The following is a 16,972-nucleotide window of genomic DNA, read 5'->3' as shown; positions in this document are numbered from 1 at the left end:
GCCACCATCCTGCCTCCACCTAGGACACCTCAAGTGGCCTAGTACACAGGGCAGATGCTGCTATGCTTGCCCTGGATGTGCTGCAGGGAGGGATGGTGGCAGCCTCTTCCTCCCTCTAGCCAACCTTTGTCAGTGCCTCTTATCTGGGTCCTGCAGAGACCATATGTTGGAGATGGGGAAGAGACCCGAAGGCATCTTGGGTGATGGGGGTCTAGGGGCACACTGTGGGCCGGGGGGGGGGGCGGCGGGTATGGGTATGCTCCACTGTAGACTTAGGGCTTGGTGGGGAACAGCAGGCAGGTGAGCTCCCGGCCACCGCTGTGTCTGTCCACCAGAGGTAGCGGATGCTTTGCATAGTGCTGGACCATGGCCGCCACAGAGGGGAAGAGCTGTGGAGGGAGGCAGGGAATCCATGAGTCCCTGAGCTCTGTGCTGCCAGTAGCTTCTCGAGGCAGCTGTGGCCGCCCAGGGGGCGTGTTGACACCTCTCCAGGTATTTTTCCTTCTCGTGTGGCCCCTGAAGCTCCACTGTCATTTTGCAGCCCAGTCCCGACAAGCTTCTGTGACTTCCCTGTGACTGCACCCATGGGCTCCCAGTGGCCAGACTAAGGGAAACCACTGGTGGCCTGCCTCCGCCTGCTCCTTGGTATGGGGAGCTGAGTGGTGGGTGGCTGCCTCTGGACTACACCCCTGCAAACACTGGGTGCAAAGTTGCGTCCTGGGCGCAAGTTGGTATGGGTCAGCTCTTGGGACTCTGCCCTCTGCCCACAGGACTCAGGACAGGCACAAAGCCCCACCCTGTGCAGACTGAGTCCTGGCAAAAGGGGCAGGCCTCTTCCCAAAGTGCCAGGTGTCTCTGAGGAAGGTCAGGCTTGGGCTGCTGTCAATTTTACCCACCCCAGGAAAATGTGAACTGTGGGTTCCCCTGGCACGTGCTCTTGGCTAGGCCTCGGCGGGCACCGTGATCTGTCCCCTGGCCCAGACGCCCTGCCTCCTCCAGCTCACCTCCTCATGGCTCTTGCCCTCCCGGCCCAGAGCATAGTGGCCCCCGCCCTCCAGCTGCCGGATGGGAATGTTGAACACCCGGCCTCTGAGGAGCACCGCCAGGGTGAGGGGCTGACAGCGGTGAGGCCCTGAGCTTGGGCGCACTGTGTAGGCTCCATCCTGTGGAGAGAATTCAGCCATGGGCCTTGTCTTCAACTGCCCACCGCAGCCCTAACTCAGGAGGGCCAGAACTACCCGGTCTCCTGCTCCCATCTGCTCAGCCAGCCACAGCCTGTGAGCAGAAGGGATTTTGGAGAAGGCCAGGGACCTGCAGCTGCCCACCTTTTGGAAGCGAAGCAGGGCCCTCTCAACAGCAAGCCGGTCACAGTTCCCTGCATACCATGGCTGGCCCAGCAGGCTGCCATCCTGCATGCACACACACAGCCACTCAGAGACGTGTGGGCACTGGATGGCATGGGGGGTACAGAGGATGCTGGGGCTGACATGTCTCAACCCTAGACTGAGCCCCACACGTAGAGCCAAGCGCCAGTGCTGCTGCACAGCTGGGTACCACACGCATGCTCAATACTGTCCCACCCACAGGGCACTGCACATGTGCTCAGTGAATGATCTTGGTGGAGCAGCTGCCTTGCCCAGGAGGGCTCCAGGAGAGGTCTGCTCCCTGCTGGCCTCCACCACAGTCAGCTGCCAGCCCCTCTCACCTGAGCAGAGGAGGTGCTCCTGGGGGGGCCTCTGGAGGGAAGAGACAATCTCCTTCCTGCCGGAAAAAGCCACTATAGAGCTGGGGCTGGGAGGGGGTTGGGCAAAGGCAGCTTCTGGGCACAACTTCAGGTGTGAGGGCAGGAGCAGGAGTGGGAGGAGTCCTGAGGCCCACCGCAGGGCACCCCATGCTCCCCTGTGGGTAGGTCTGTGCCCTGTTAGGACCTACCAGCCAGCCCTTGTGTAACTCCCAAGTGAGGAGGAATCTTGGCTTCCCCACTTGGCGCAGATCCTGGAAAATGCCCAAGAGGGTCCGCTCAGGCCTGATCTCAGCAAAGTGGGGCCTTCATGGCTGGGGGAGTCTTAGAAGTGGGAACGAGTCTCCAGGGGTGGGAGGGAGTCTGGGCCTACAGAGCCTGGGGCCTTGGGGTCTGCTGGTTTGTGCCCCAACATGATGTACTCACCTTTGGAGGTGGCATCTGCTGCTCCCTGGGACAGCAGAGGTCTGGTTAGCCTGCCCCTCTCCTGAAGTCTTCCTGCTCCTCCCTCCCAACACTCACACCCCCCTTGACCACTAGCCTCCTACCTTCCGAGATTCCTGGGGGGTTATGGTAGGCCTGCAGGGAGCAGGTTGGGGACAGAACTCAGGTCTTTATCATGTCATGAGTAGCACCCCAGTAAACCCAGCTCCCAACTGCTCCTGTCACCCCTGCCAGCAACCCCAGGACACTGCATCAGGGCTGGGGGAGCCTGAATTGGTGTCCCCTTGCTTGCTCTCAGGCATGTGCCCGTGTATCTGGTGGGGCACTCACCTGGGCACCACAGGTGTCACTGGCAGAGGGACTGGGGGCAGCAGGACTTGAGAGCTCAGAGTCCGAGTCAAGGCCGGAACTGAAACAGAGAGGGCAGGCTGGGCTTGGATGGGCAGCAGCCTGGGAAATCCAAGCGGTGGGTCAGGGAGGAGCTGCAACAGCTGCAGGGCCTGCGGCTTCTCTGCAGTAGGGCTTTCTGGAAGTCCTTCCAACCTGAGGGCAAGGCTTGCCTGGCTGCAGGGCTGAGAGATCCACCCAGACCTTGCTCTAGCGGGGTGGGGTCACCTCCAGGTAGAAACAGGGTGGGTCAGCCTGGGCCATGAAGCAAAGAGATTTGTGGTGTCTGAGGGTAACTGTGTGTTGGGGGGTGGGGAGAAGATGGGGCAGGAGAGGGAGCCTGCCGGGGACAGCTGGATGCAGCAGGACTAGATGGTCTGGGGGGAACCGAGCAGCACCTGGGTCAGGCTCACACTCCAGGTAGATGTCCTCCTCAGGTTTCTTCACAGGGCTTGGCACCTAGGGTAGGGAGGGGTGTAGGTGGCCAGCCCTGGGGGTTCACTTTAGGAGGAGGGGGCCTCTGACCTAAGCAGTGGGGCGGGGCAGGGAAGGAGGCAGTAATGGGGGAGGCTCGGGCACCTCACTCTCTTCTCACCAGTGGCCCTTTCTAGAAATCAGCTTGAGTGGTCAAGAGTGCTCCTCTGCCTGGGAGGGGCATCCTGTAAGCCCCTCCCCTTCAGAGACAGCACAGGAAGTGCAGGTGCTGGGAGGCCCTCAGGACAGCAATCCCACACCTGCCAGGGGCCTGAGGCACTGGGCCTTTCCCCTAGTTTCAGGGATCTTTCCTGGCCCTCCCAGGGCCACCCACCCAAGTGGATTTCCAGCCAGAACCCTAGAATGGAGGTGGGGATGGGGCAGCTCACCACTCTGGCGGGTGCACCCCACTCTGCATGGAAAAAGAGAGAACCAGCGGGGAGAGGGTGAGAACCCTGGGAGGTCTCTGCAGAGGGTCTTCAGAACCAGCTTCAAAGCTCCAGGGAAAGCCATGCTCTACCCAACCCTGTGGGTGTCCAGCTTGCCCTCCCCACCCATTTGCCAGGCATGGCTCCAGATGACTTTGGGCTGGTCCAAAAAGCAAAGCCACTCTCAAGGTCTGGAGGGTTTAGCAACCAGTGAGCACAGTAGAGGGGAATGTGCTGGCCTTGAGCAGGAGAAGGTCACCCTGCAAGGCCTCTTCTTTCCCGAGGTCCCTCCCTATCCTGACCTCCCAGGGTTCTGGGTCAACAGAACTCAGGGCAATGGACCATAAGGGTTAGTCTAGGGCCTTTAGGAAGGGATCCTGGATAGGGAAGGATGGAGTAGGTCCAGGACCCCAGTAGCTTCTGCCTGCTTCCACAGCGGTGGCAATGGTTACAGGCAGAAATAGAATGCCCTTTATAGGGACTGGCTCAGATGTCTCAGTAGAAGGCCCTCAAGACTGACCACTTCATTGTGGGGTGTCCCTCAACTGACCCAGGTGCAGACAGGGCTGGAGTCTAGGCCATTTGCTCACTGCCTACCTAGACTCCCTACCTCTGGGGATTGGCAGGTAGAAAGGAGGGGCAGCTGAGAAGGTGATGAGCCAGCTCAATTCTACTCCGTGGGGGGCGAGGACTCCCCTCCCAGGATGCAGCCAGGAAAGAGAGGACTCCCCTTACCTCGCCTCCCAAAGTCAGGTGCCTGCTTTGATGCCACCTGCAGGTTCGCTGCTGCCTTCAGCTGTGGGCACAATGGGGCTCGTGAGGGAGGAGGGAGGAGGGACTGAGGCATGGGTAGGCAGGGATGGACTGCCTGGATGGCCAGTATAACATCCCTGCAGCCTTAAAAACCGCCACCAGACACAAGAAGAAAGGTACTAAGGGACCACACTTGGCTCTGCTCTCCTCTGTGGCCACGCCCTTCCTGGTTTTTATTCCATTTTTACATACAGAATGAAAGTGGTAGCTTTCAAATCCATAACCCAGATGGAATTCGGAGTGGGGGCTGGCAGTGACCAGCAGCTGAGAGAGGGCTGATTCACTCCCTGAGCAGGGTTCTCAGGCCCAGGTCCAGGAGGGCCACGGAGCTGGCTCCTGTCCCAGCCTGGGCAAGCTGTGGGAGCAGGAGCGGGTGTCCTGCTGAAGCGATGGGCACAGGAAGGGACCAGGGGCGGGACGACGGCGACCCACGTTATGGGCTCTGTCTTCCGAGCTTGGCCCCTACATTTCAGAGGCCTCTAGTGCAAACGTGGGCGAGCCTGCCGACGAGGTACCGCGCGTACTCACCGGGACACGCGGGCCGGGGGAGGCGCGCGCGGGGAAAGAGGCGTTTGCGGGGAGGCCGCTCGCCGGGGCAGGCCGAGGCCGGGGCGATGGCTTGGAAGGGCCCCCAGGGCCGGGGCGATCTGTAAAAGACCCCCCGCTCGTGGGCGGGCTTCCTCCGCAGGGCCCGGGCTTCCTCCGCCGCCCCCCCCTCGGTTCTCCCCCGCCCCCGCCCGCTCCCCTCCCTCATAGGCTGCGCGCATCCCCGTCGCCATGGCAACCAGAAGGCCAGCTTCCCTGGCCCGCCGCTGAAGCCAGCAGTGGGAGGCCAGCGCAGGGTGCACTGCGGGCTGGAGGGCACCCGGCCCCCAGGGCGTGGCCGGGGTCCCAGCCTCCTGCGGCCGCCTCGTTCACGCGCTCGCTCTCCCTCTCCCGCCTCCCCGCTCCGTTTCTCCAGCCCCTGCCCCTGGCCCGGAGGCCCCGCAGCCAGGGCGGCTCCCCTCAGTGCCTGCGCAGGCCGGGAGAAGAGGCAAGGACTCAGGGTCTTCCCTTGTGGGCGCCTCCCGCCTTCACTTGCCGGCCCTCACCCAGGTACAGGGAGTCCTCCTCCGCTCCAGGACGGGTCGCAGGGGCCAGATTGAGAGGCAGAGCTTCACAGGGGGGCAGCTCATACTTGTCCTCCTCATCGTCCTCTTCTCGGGCCTTTAGGAAGGGATGCTGGATAGGGAAGGATGGAGTAGGTCCAGGACCCCAGTAGCTTCTGCCTGCTTCCCCCTGCCCCACCCCAGCCTCAGCAGCTGGACTTACCCTGTGTCTCCAGGTCTCTGGGGCAGACAGAGGAGAGGGGCCCAGCACATCTCTCCAAGCTGAGACATCTGAACAGATAGACAGGCCTCACCTCCTCCCAGTCCACCCTCCTCTAGTAACCCCCTCTCCATCCTTTTAACTAAAGGAACACAGCACCATGGCAGGGCAGAGCCATGAGGTCGTTTTGAAGGCCATGGGTGGGCATTTTGGAAACAAGGCTCCCAGGCACAGTCCCACTTGGGCTAGTCCTCTGCCCTTGTGCTGCAGATGTTGGCCAAGACAGGTGGGAGAGCTGGGTCCCAGTGATGCGGTGTTGGGGGCCCTAGGGGACACCCTACTTGTGGGATTCCCCTCACTTACCCACACATCTGGGGGGTGGAAGGGGTGGCCCCAACCTGCAAGCAGACTGCAGTCAACTCTGCTCAGGGGGCTTTTGAGCTCCTGTCAGTTAGACCTGGCACTCTAGGACATTCTCGCATGTAACAGTGTGAGTGCCCTAGAGTTGTAGGACACCATGCCCCTGGCACTAGGGCAGCAAGAGCAGGAGGCTGGGGACAGAGCCAGTGCCCTCAGGGTGAAAAGGTAGATGAGTTGGCCCGCGGGTGACAGAGAGTAGGAGTACAGGCAGGGTCCTTGGAGTGGGGTGACAGAGGGTGGGAGTACAGGTAGGGTCCTTGGAGTGGTGTAGACCCAGCACTGCCCCTGGGGCAGGTGCTTTGCAGAGGGTAGGGCAAAGTGGAAGCAAGGGAATGGAGAGCCCTCCCTGGTACTCACTTGGGCTTGCTGCTGCTGCTCCTGCGCTCCTCCTGGAAAGAGCCAGAGGGAAGGGGCCGGGTAGTCAGCCTAGCAAGTGCCTCTCGTGCCCTGGCCCCTAGCACGGACAGGCTTGTGTGCTGAGGCTACCCTGGGACCACCAACTCTCACCATGGCAGTGTACAGGACCTCTACCTCCCTGGAACCCAGGATCTGTGACTGGTGGCCTGGGTACAGGGGCCTATTGTTCCCATTATTTGCATCTCCTAAGCATTGGGAAGGTGGGCCAGCTGTGGCCTACAACTCTAGTGGACTTCACCCAGGACACTCCCAGGGCCCACTCCCAGTCCCAGCTCTCCTCCCCCACAGTTGTGGTCTCCAGTCTCTCTGCCCCTAGGAGCAGACCAAGCGGGACCAGGGAAGGCAGCCTTCCTTGGGCTCTGATCCATGTCCATGCCTCCTCTTCCTCTTGCTCTTCTTCTCATCCCCCTGTTTTGCTTGGTTTTCAGCCAGTGCTGGGAATCTAACCCAAGGCCTCAGGGGTGCCAGGGAGAGCCAATTCACACAGCACCATCTCCAGCCTCACAGAGAACGATGCTTTAACTGGTAGTTCCAATTAAGAACAAGATGGCCCTTGCACATACTTCCCTGAGCCCCGGCTCCTGCTGCCCTTGGCTGGCGAGTGGTGATCAATGAGCAGAGAGATGAAGGCTAGCGAGGAGCTCAGAAATAGGCCCTGGGATTCAGTGTGACATCATCACTTTTGATGGATGGGTTTATTCATTCAGTGGGTATTTATTGAACCTCTAGGCACTATTCCTGGAGGTGAAGATGCTGTAGAAAGATGAACAGCATTACGTCTGTATTTCCTTGTTGGATTCTCAAAATAATCTCATGACACAGGCACTAGTTTTATCTATACTTTTCAAAGAAGAGATTGGGTGTATTAATCAGCTCAAACTTCCACAACAGAATGCCACAGACTGAGAGGCTTAGAATCTCTGCAGGTCACTGGGGTTGGTTCCTGATGTGACCTCTCTCCCTGTGTCCTCACAGATCTCTTATCTGTACACAGAACTATCTCCCACAGACAGCCATACTAAGAGTTAGGGCTTCAGCATGTTAGTGTGGGGACACAACTCAGTCTCTAACACGGAGGCTCGGAGAAGCTGAAGGGCTTCTCCAAGGCCTGCAATCAGCGAGTGCTGAGGGGGGCTTCTTCCTGAGGTTTGCCTGGGTGCTGACCACCGCAGATCCTCTTCTAACATGGGGTCTGAACCCCGATCCCCTGTGATGCCATTAGGTTCTTTGGCACTTGTGGGTTTCCTTGAGGACCAAGTAAATTTTGGAACACTGACTTCTGAGAAGTGTTGAGATAAAGGGAGGGCAGGTCAGGTGTCTGACCATTTGAGCCACAAAATACACTACAATTGTGGATATGGGACCTTCTCAGGTCTGTAGCTTTCTTGCATTTTCTGCTTTGGTGATGACTGACCATTGGCACAAAGAAGAAATTGAGCCCAGGCACCTGTGCTTTTGGAGGGCATGAAGCTGGGGCACTGAGAAGAGAGCCTGGGGCTGGAGCTGGCCATGGCCTTAAGAGGAGACCAGGTGAGTCATGGGACTAGGATTTCAGAAGCCATGAAGAGCTGGGTGCTGTGGCACATGCCTGTGATCCCAGGGACTGGGAAGGCTGAGCAAAGGATCACAAGTTTGAGGCCAGCCTGGGTAATTTAGCAAGGCCCACAGTAACTTAGGAAGACCTTGTCTCAAAATAGAAAATTAAAAGGGCTGGGGATGTGGCTCAGTGGTAACCCGGTTCAATCTGCAATACAAAAAAAGAAAAAATAAAGTCATGCAGAGTCACTGGGGTGGTTTAACAGGGAACCCTAGTGGTGCAGGAAAAATGACAACAAAAAAGAACAAGAGTCAAACCAGGAGCGGGGCACGGTGGCACACGCCTGTAATACCAGCAGCCAGGGAGGCTAAGGCAGGAGGATTGTGAGCTCAAAGCCAGCCTCAACAATGTATGGTGAGGTACTGAGCAACTCAGTGAGACCCTGTCTCTAAATAAAATACAAAATAGGGCTGGGGATGGGGCTCAGTGGTCAAGTGCCCTTGGGTTTAATCCCTAGTAACAACCACCAAAAAAACAAGAGTCAAGCTAGGCACACAGGTCCACTCCTGTCCTTCCCTCCTAGCTAGCTGACTGTAAGGCAGGGGCAACTTCCCTCACCCATAGAGACCTCCTATGGGATTAGAGACCACAAACCAGAGCGCAAAGAAGGTAATGGACACACCCCACCATTAAACCCCAGTAGAGCGCTTCCCAGAGTCCCCGCCCTCACCCCAGCAGTCTCTTCCCTCTGCCTGGGGTTTGCATAGGTAAATGCCATGGCCCAGGTGGAGGCTGCAGCCCAAGCCATCTGGGCAGGCCACCACCAGCACCGACCTGGGAGCAGGCAGGAGGGTGCTCGGTGACCCCCAGCCCTGCAGAACCTTGCTGTTTACTGTCACACAGGCCAATTTGGACACCTCCTCCTCATCTCTGGCATGGGTGCTTTGCTACGCCACAGACATTCCCTCTGGAGGAGTCCCTAGAAACATTGGTAGAAACTTACACTGTGAAGGTTTACTGTCACACGCTCTGGCAGCACCCAGAGCCGTTTTATGGCTCTTCCAGTGCACAAGGTGATTCTCAGGTTTTTCAGAGCCCAGCTTCCAATGTCCAGTGAGAGCAGGCCACAGTGCATAGGAGCGTCTAAATCCACCTTAGAAAACCAGCAGCCAGCGGGGTGCATGGGGATGGCACTCATCTGTAATCCTGGCCACCCAGTGGCTGAGGTAGCAGGACCTCAAGTTTGAGGCCAGTCTTGGCAATTTAGCTAGACACTGTCTCAAACTAAAAAGGGCTGGGGATGCAGCTCAGCCACAGAGCACTTGCCTAGCATGAGTGAGGCCCTGGGTTTGGTCCCTCTACTGCAAAACAAAACAAAATGGTGGTGGGGGGGGCTGAGGCTGGGGCTCAGGGGCAGAGCGCTTGCCTAGCACATGTGAGACCCTGGGTTCGATTCTCAACACCACATAAAAATAATAAAGTTGTGTCCATCGACAACTAAAAAAAAAAGTGGGGGTGGGGGCGGATAGAGCCATTTAGAGCAGTGTTTTTTCCATTTGTCTGATCATAAGAATTGTGGAGGGGGTTGTCAAAAATCAATCTGTTCTGGCCAGGTGTTATGATGCTCACCTGTGACCCCAGCAACTCTGGAGGCTGAGGCAGGAAAAGCACAAGTTCTAGGTCAGCCTCAAAACTTAGCACTGCTCCAAGCTCAACTACCCCCAACCCCTGCCCTCCACCCAGGACCCCCAGCACGTTTGTTTGTCATAAGTTATTTCCACCCACACTAGCCAGAGCTGGTTAAGAACTCTAACCTAGAGAGGAAACCATAGCATCAGTGGGGTCACACCAAATGGCTGCCAAGAAGCCACAGGGAGAGCCCCAGTGTGGGTGCCCTCAGGAAGGAGGGACCAAGAACACCCAGAGTCATGGCCATAGCTTTACTCTTAGACCCTTGGAATTTTTAAAATGACAATAATATTATTAATAATAATAAGCTAGGTGCAGTGGTGCACGCCTGTAATCCTGGCGGCCCAGAAGGCTGAGACACGACAGTTTAAGGCCGGCCTTAGTAATTTAGCAAAGTCCTAAGTGACTTAGTAAGACTTTGCCTCAAAATAAAAATGGCTGGGGATGTGGCTCAGTGGTTAAGTGTCCCTGGGTTCAATCCCCAGTTCAGAAATAATAATAATTATATATGTTTATATATAAAATATGGGGGTAAATAAAAAAGAAGGGAGAAAGGTGACCAGGATTTCTGATATGAGGAAGCAAGGGGGCCACTGTGCCAGGGGAAGCCGGCCCTGGAGAGAGATGCTGGGCTGAGGTGGGTCCTATAGCCAGGTTCTGCTCCACCAGGGAAACTCAGGGAAGGAGGAACCCTGCAGGGCGCTGGCAGGGCCAGGACTGTCCTCCTGGGGTGGGAAGGGGAGGCACGGGGTTTCCATCTGGTGGAAGGAGGCACCTCTGAACCTGAGCTTGAGCCTTGTGGCTGGCACCAGGAGAGGCCTGGCCAGGGTTGGGTGGGAGACAGGAAGAGGAGGGTGAGGGTGGGGAGAAGGCAGAGGGCAAGGGGTGCTGAGTGCTGGGGTATCTTCAGCAGAGAGGTGGCCAAGTCCGGGGCCAGCGCACCCCTGGTGGAAGACCACTGAGCTCTGTGTGCTTGGGTTCAAGTCGCCATCAGGGACAACCTAGAAGGGAGCCATATGCACCATGGAGAGAGGATGGCCGAGACGACCTGCTGGCAGAGGGCCCTCTCTCCACCCCAGCACCCTCCCGAGGTGGCTTTCAGTGGCAGCAGTGAGTCAGCTTGCCCTGGTGACACCCATGATGGGGGGAGGAGGGCTGCTAGATGGGGTCTCTGCCCCGCCCCCAGTGCATGATCCTCTACTGCTGCCGCATCAGAGGCTTGTATCAGACCCTCCCTCCTCTCCCCTGGAAGTGGACGGAAGGCCATGTTTTTCCTAAGCGTGGGTTCCTGGCTTTGGTCAGGGCTGGGGTGAGAGGTGATGTGGGCTTTTCTGGCCTCTAGAGCAAGGTGCAGGAGCAGCTGGCACCACCCTGCTCCCTCTGACCCACTGGCCTGCCCTGTTCAGTTCTAGAACCTTTGTTCCCAGCAGGTGTGGCAGTATCCCTTGTGGCTCCTTGAATGAGGATCACATGCTTCTTGTCTTTTGTGTTTTTGAGACAGGGCCTTGCCATGTGGTCCAAGAGGGCCTGGGACTCTCAACTCTCCTGCCTCAGGCTCCCGGCAGCCCCCAGCCTCCCTCCTGTCCACCAGGCCCCACCTGCTTCTGCAGCCTCTGCCTCCATGTTTCCCGGGACTCAGGCACACCCGCCTTCTCTCTGGACCCGTGGGCCTGGGGTGGCCATTTTGCATCCTTGGACTTGAGGAAATTTCAGTTCGCAGAAAGAAAGGGCTCTGTTCAGTTCTCAGAGAGCAGACCACAGGCGGCACTCTTGATATACAATGGAACACCATCAAGCGGAAAAAAAGAAGAAAGACTCTTCATAAGTAAGTTGCACTTCAAAACATTTCACACACAGAGACCCCCGTCCCCCAAAGGCAATGCCTGTGCCCCGAGGACCGTCCCTTCCTCTCCCTCCGGGAGCCCAGCCCTCTGCCTTCCAGGGTGGCTCCCCCTTCCAGGCATCCCCATAGCTTCCTGAGCTAACCTTTAGCTTGTTCCCTTTGCCCACTCTCATATTCTGCCCAGCAGGAGGCAGAGGCCCATTCTGGAAGCCTGGCCGTGCTGGGGGAGATGGAATGTCACGTGGCCTCTGTGGGCCTGCCCTGCCCATTCCCCCTCTGCCTGCAGGCCACAGCTGAGGGGCCCTTCCTCGGTGTGGTCCCAGACCACAGCAGACCCCCAAGGCTCCAACAGAAACCTCCATGCTTGCTCCAGAGCCAGCCTGTGGGGGCCCTTCTCCAAGATAAGTGGGCAGTCACCCTGCCTGTCAGGTTCACCACTAGATCACACCCTGGGAGTCACTCTGCACCATGTTCAGCCAGAGGAGCAAGAAGTTTTGCTCCATTTGTGTACAATGTGTCAAAATGCCCTGTCTTGTTCCTTTCTTGCCCATATCACCAGTCCCAGGCCTGGCACAGGCCCTGAGGCCTGTTCTGTTTATCTGCTGAGCACAGCCCCTCTCAGGTGCAGGCACATCCTTATCTGACCACCCCACCCTCTGGGTCCTCTCTGTCTACCTGCCAGAGGGGACTGTTCTCCCCTGACCTTCCCAAACACCCTTCTGCTCTCCCCCTGCTGCTGAAAGCTCCGTCCTTGTCCCCGATGCCAGTCCAGTACCCAGGACAGGGTTTTGAGAAAAAGGAAAAAGGTTTGTTGTTTTGCTAGCAAAGGAGACACAGGGCACTCCTGTCTCAGAGGCTGTGATCCATCAGCAGGAACTGGGGCTGTTAAAGAGGTGACTCAAAGGCTGCATTCCCCGTGCTCTCTGTTGGAGTTAATTTGGGAGATGGTCGTTTCTGAGACGTTCTGGTGCCATCTCCAAAGTCTGGAGGACTTCTTTCCTATGGTGGGTGTGTGCTCAGGGACAGATACCTCTGCCTAGGATGGGCCAAAAAGGTGATCCTGTCTCCCCTGAGATTAGGGAGGGGGAGAGTTTAGGGAGGAGCAGGGAGAGAAAGAAACAGTGTCCATTTTAAAAACCAGTTGCAGTGGCAGAGCAGCAGGGCCACATTCAAAGCCTGAAGTGAACACTGCTACTCCCCCAGGGTTCTCCCTATGCACAGCAGCCTCCTCCTCCTGCTGGGAGCTGCCTTCCAGATCTCCTGCCCTGTTTCTTTTTCCCTAGACTGGCAAGGGGAGGGGGCTAGGAAAACTGGCTGAACTTCCACCTTCCCTTAGGAGGGGCTGGACACAGGCTCAGGATGTATCTCCATCCCTACATCCTTCCTTTACCAGCGGAAGAGCTGACGGAAGAGGAGATGCACTCCAGGCGTTGGATCAAAGCCATTAGATTACGATGGGTGCAGTGGCCAAGCCTATAATCCCAGTGGCTCAGGAGGCTGAGACAGGAGGATCACGAGTTCAGTCAGCCTTAGCAATGGCAAGGCACTAAGCAACTCAGTCTCTAAATAAAATACAAAATAGGGCTGGGGATGTGGCTCAGTGGCTGAGTGCCTCCAAGTTCAGTCCCCAGTGCAAAAGAAAAAAAAAAAAAAAGCCATTAAATTATGAACACAGGGCCAAAGCCACACCCTGTTCCACGTCACTACAGAATTAAGCAGCTGTTCCATGGGAAAGGGCGACCCCTGGTGGTAAGGAGATGAATGGTGGCCTGTTCCCTCAGTCCCAGGACCCGGAGGATGACAGAGGAAACTGCATGACCGATGGGACAGGGCCTTATTATCAGAGAAAGTAAGTAGGAAAAGCCCCTGAGGGGAAAGAACCCAGGTTTTGCTGCTCTTCGCCCTTCTCCACGTTCTCTGATGACCTAATAGCACTGCTCTGTGACGTCAACTGCAGTCTGCCGGGCAGATCAGGAGGAAACAGGAACAGGCTGTCAGTGGCTTCTGAGCTATTGCAAGCCACACAGGAGCTTATGATTCAGGAGTTTGGGGCTAAGCCGAATAAGGAAGCTCTCATTCCAATATGATTCCAGGCCTGTCACGTCCTGCAGGCCAGCTGTGCACCCTCAGCGCCTGTAATCAGGGTCTCCCTGTGGCCACAGAGATTCACAGTGCTAAGGGCTGAGTGCCAGCCAGGGACCAGGGCCTGTGCTGACTCAAGACTGGAGGAAGCCGGTGCAGGGGTGCATGCCTGTGGTCCAGCTGCTCAGGAGGCTGAGGCGGGAGGGAGACACGAGGAATGAGCACCTCTAAATCACACGAAAACCCTTCCCTGGTCAAATGCCTTTTAGACACTTGTATGTGTGCACGCACGCACATCTGCAGGGCCGGGGAGTGAACCCAAGGCTTCCTGCATGCTGGACCAGTGCTCAACCACTCAGCCACCCCAGGCCTGATGTTGACTTTTCTAAATGAGAGGTGGTTTTTTTGTCTTTTTCTTTTTGTACCAGGGATTGGACCCAGAAGCACTCAACTACTAAGTCTCATCCCCAGCCCTTTTTATTTTTTGTTTTGAGACAGGGGCTCATTAAGTTGCTGAGGCTGGCTTTGAACTTGGATCTTCCTGCCTCAGCCTCCTGGGATTACAGGGGTGTACCAACGTGCCTGGCACAATCTAAAAAATTTCTTCACCTCACTGTGTTTTACTTGAAAACTGCATTTGATTTAAGTTGGGACATTTTTGGAAAAATTTTGTAACAATGCTTGAAGAAAATAATAGCCCTGCCAGGTGGCCCACACCTGTGATCCCAGCAGCTTGGGAGGCTAAGGCAGGAGGATCCGGAATTTAAGCCAGCCTCAGAAAAAGCAGGGCACTAAGCAACTCAGTGAGAACCTGTTTCTGAATAAAATACAAAATAGGACAGGGGTGTGGCTCAGTGGTTTAGTGCCCCTGAGTTCAATCCCTGGTACCAAAAAGCAAACAAACAACAAAACCCCCCACAAAAACCACAACAAAAAAAGTTGAGGAGAAGAATAAATAAAATTTCTGCTTAATTCATTTTCTATGCCAGAAAATATTTTTTTCTCATAGTGAGAGAATGGACTCTCTTTAAATAAATATTTTTTAGTTGTAGTTGACACAAAATACCTTTATTTTATTTATTTATTTGTGGTGCAGAGGATCAAACCTAGCGCCTTCTGTGTGCTAGGTGAGCGCTCTACTGTTGAGCCACAACCCCAGCCCTCCCCACCCCCAGAATGAACTTTTTTAAAAAATTTGTTCTAATTAGTTATACATGACAGCAGAATGCATTTGGACACATTGTACACAACCTTCCTCTGCCTGTACATGGTTCAGTCACTCCAATAGGGCAATCAGACATGTAAATGTGGTAATAATGTCTCTTTCTACTGTCCTTTCCATCCTCACAGCCCCACCCCTCCCCTCACTCCCCTTGACACAACTAAACTTCCTTCATTCTTCCCTATCCCCTGTTCCCGTTATGGATTAGCATTCAGCTTTTGGTTTGGGGATTTCACTTAGCATGATATTCTCTAGTTCCATCCATTTACCTGCAAATGCCATAATTTCATTCTTCCTTAAGGCTGAGTAATACTCCATTCAGCATATGTACCACATTTTCTTTATCCATTCACCTGTTGAAAGGCAGCTAGGTTGATCCCACAGTTTAGCTATTGTGAACTGAGCTGCTAAAATATTGATGCAGCTGTGTCACTATAGTATGCTGATGTTAAGTCCTTTGGGTATAAATCAAGGAGTGGGATAGCTGGGTGAAACGGTGGTTCCATTTGAGTTTTCTTACGTATGAGAAAACTCAGTAAGGGACTGAGTCAGTGCTGCCCTCAAGTTTCTAGGTACCAATCTGTGGTTTCTAGGGGCAGTAGGCTACTTATGAAAGGATGGTTTTTCAGCTGGGTATGGTGGCACATGCCTGTAATCCCAGGGATTGGAGGATGGTGAGGCAGAAGGGTTGTAAGGCCAAAGGATTGTAAATTCGAGGCTAGGTCAGCCTCAGCAATTTAGCAAGATACTTTCCCAAAATACAAAAGGCTGTGGGTGTAGCTCAGGGATAAAGCGTCCCTGGAATCAATCGCCGCACTCTGGTTAAAACAAACAAACAAAAACCAGAAAGATTCAGAAAAATGTCTTCTAGAACCTTCCAAGTAGAAATGGGCATGCTTACTGACCACTTGTCCAGTCAGTATGAACGCTTTCCCTTCTACCAAGAGAATCTGGACAATCTATCTGCTTTGAACCCGTCTGGAGCAGTTTGCGAATGTTCCTAGAGTAAATGGAGTATTTCTAGGGAGTAACAGGTCTCCCCTTAACTACCTACATAGGACTGACCGCTTGCTAGCATTTCAGGGCCACGGTTAACCTTCATGAGCTTCTACCTTCATGGGCTTTGACCATGAGGCAGGTAGCAGTTATGTGCCCAGATCAGGAAGTGTAAAAGCTGAAAATGGGTTGGGGACAGAAATCGAAAGTATTCCTAGACACTGCGGTGTCACTGCTCCTGATACAGGTGTAACCTGAGCCCCACCTGGGAGCCAGAAATCAGATAAGAGACCTCCGGAGGGTGCAGGGAGTGGGGCCTCAGCACAGCTCTCCCCACCGAGCAGGCTGATTTGCACATTTGCAAGGAAGGGTTTGGGTAAGTCCCTTCTTTGGCCCTCGAGTCTCCTTGGGCCACCCAGGAAATTGGGGCGAGGTAGTGGCAAAGACCCTGAGTCCTGGGCAGGGAACTAGGAGAGGATGCTCAGCGGGAGTGCCCGGTTACGACCTGCAGTGGTGGCCCTGGACCCTCACCTGCTCTGCCACGTGAGGCCGGAGCCCCGGGAAGGTCAGCAGCCCGGGACCGCACCGCGACACAGGGACCCGCCCACCCGCACCGCCGCCTTGGGCAGACATGTGGGCGCACCGGCTGGGCCGTTCCAGGGCAACAGGGCACTCCTGCCCTAGGAGGGCCGGGGCGGGGGTCTCCTTCCCTAGGATTGGGGGGCGTTCCTTCCTCTCCCCCTAAGCAAAGGGGCTCTCCTCCCCCGGGGCGGGGTCGGCCCCGCCGTAGCGCAGCGTGCAGGGTCGGGAAGCCGCGCCCTCTAATTTGCCGGACCCTCCCCTCCACCGCGGGGCAGCACCCGCGATCCGGGCCACCACTCCTGACCGCGCCCCCACTGCACCGCGCCAAGGCCCGCCCCACGGCCGCTGGGAGGGACAGGCGGAGGGGCGGAGACAGGACGGCCGGCGCGTGCGTGCGTGCGTGCGTGCTGCGACCGAGGCCACACCCCGCTGGGGTGCGTAACTCGCTGGACGGGATCGGAGCGCCCGGTGCGTGCGTGTGTGCGTCCCTGCGTCCGTGCGTGCGTGCGGGCGTTTCGAGCCCTGCGTCAGAGTCTTGTGCTGGTGACTGCGTCCCGGCCGTGTGCGCCTGGCGCGGCAGAAGGCTGCT

The 16,972-nt window shown here is 56.3% G+C and overlaps 1 protein-coding gene across 1 annotated transcript; it reads right to left on the bottom strand.

Moving 5' to 3' along the window:
* Nucleotides 1–272: 272 nt before the first annotated feature.
* Sh2d6 (SH2 domain containing 6) lies at nt 273–16,434 on the bottom strand. Its single transcript, XM_077791731.1, has 16 exons — nt 16,333–16,434; nt 6,373–6,404; nt 5,959–5,993; nt 5,599–5,666; nt 5,379–5,493; nt 4,816–4,934; nt 4,210–4,270; nt 3,436–3,458; nt 2,971–3,031; nt 2,516–2,594; nt 2,290–2,320; nt 2,168–2,192; nt 1,706–1,761; nt 1,326–1,409; nt 1,005–1,163; nt 273–389 (listed from the first exon to the last, which is right to left on the bottom strand). The coding sequence occupies exons 1-16, from the start codon at nt 16,432–16,434 to the stop codon at nt 273–275; spliced, it is 1,167 nt and encodes a 388-aa protein (XP_077647857.1).
* Between the last annotated feature and the right edge of the window lie 538 nt (nt 16,435–16,972).

The sequence above is a fragment of the Urocitellus parryii genome, chromosome 12 (genome assembly GCF_045843805.1).
Source record: "Urocitellus parryii isolate mUroPar1 chromosome 12, mUroPar1.hap1, whole genome shotgun sequence".
Classification (NCBI taxonomy): domain Eukaryota; kingdom Metazoa; phylum Chordata; class Mammalia; order Rodentia; family Sciuridae; genus Urocitellus; species Urocitellus parryii.
Note: the sequence above shows the minus strand (reverse complement) of the source record. Positions and strands in the feature narration are given on the sequence as shown.

Excerpts from the sequence above, each read along its gene's own strand:
- Sh2d6 (XM_077791731.1), bottom strand. The coding sequence starts at position 16,434 with ATGTCTGCCCAAGGCGGCGGTGCGGGTGGGCGGGTCCCTGTGTCGCGG. Across the intron at positions 6,405-16,332 it reads GGCCTCACGTGGCAGAGCAG|GAGGAGCGCAGGAGCAGCAG; the intron begins GTGAGGGTCCAG and ends GGCTCTTTCCAG. Across the intron at positions 1,164-1,325 it reads CCCTGCTTCGCTTCCAAAAG|GATGGAGCCTACACAGTGCG; the intron begins GTGGGCAGCTGC and ends TTCTCTCCACAG.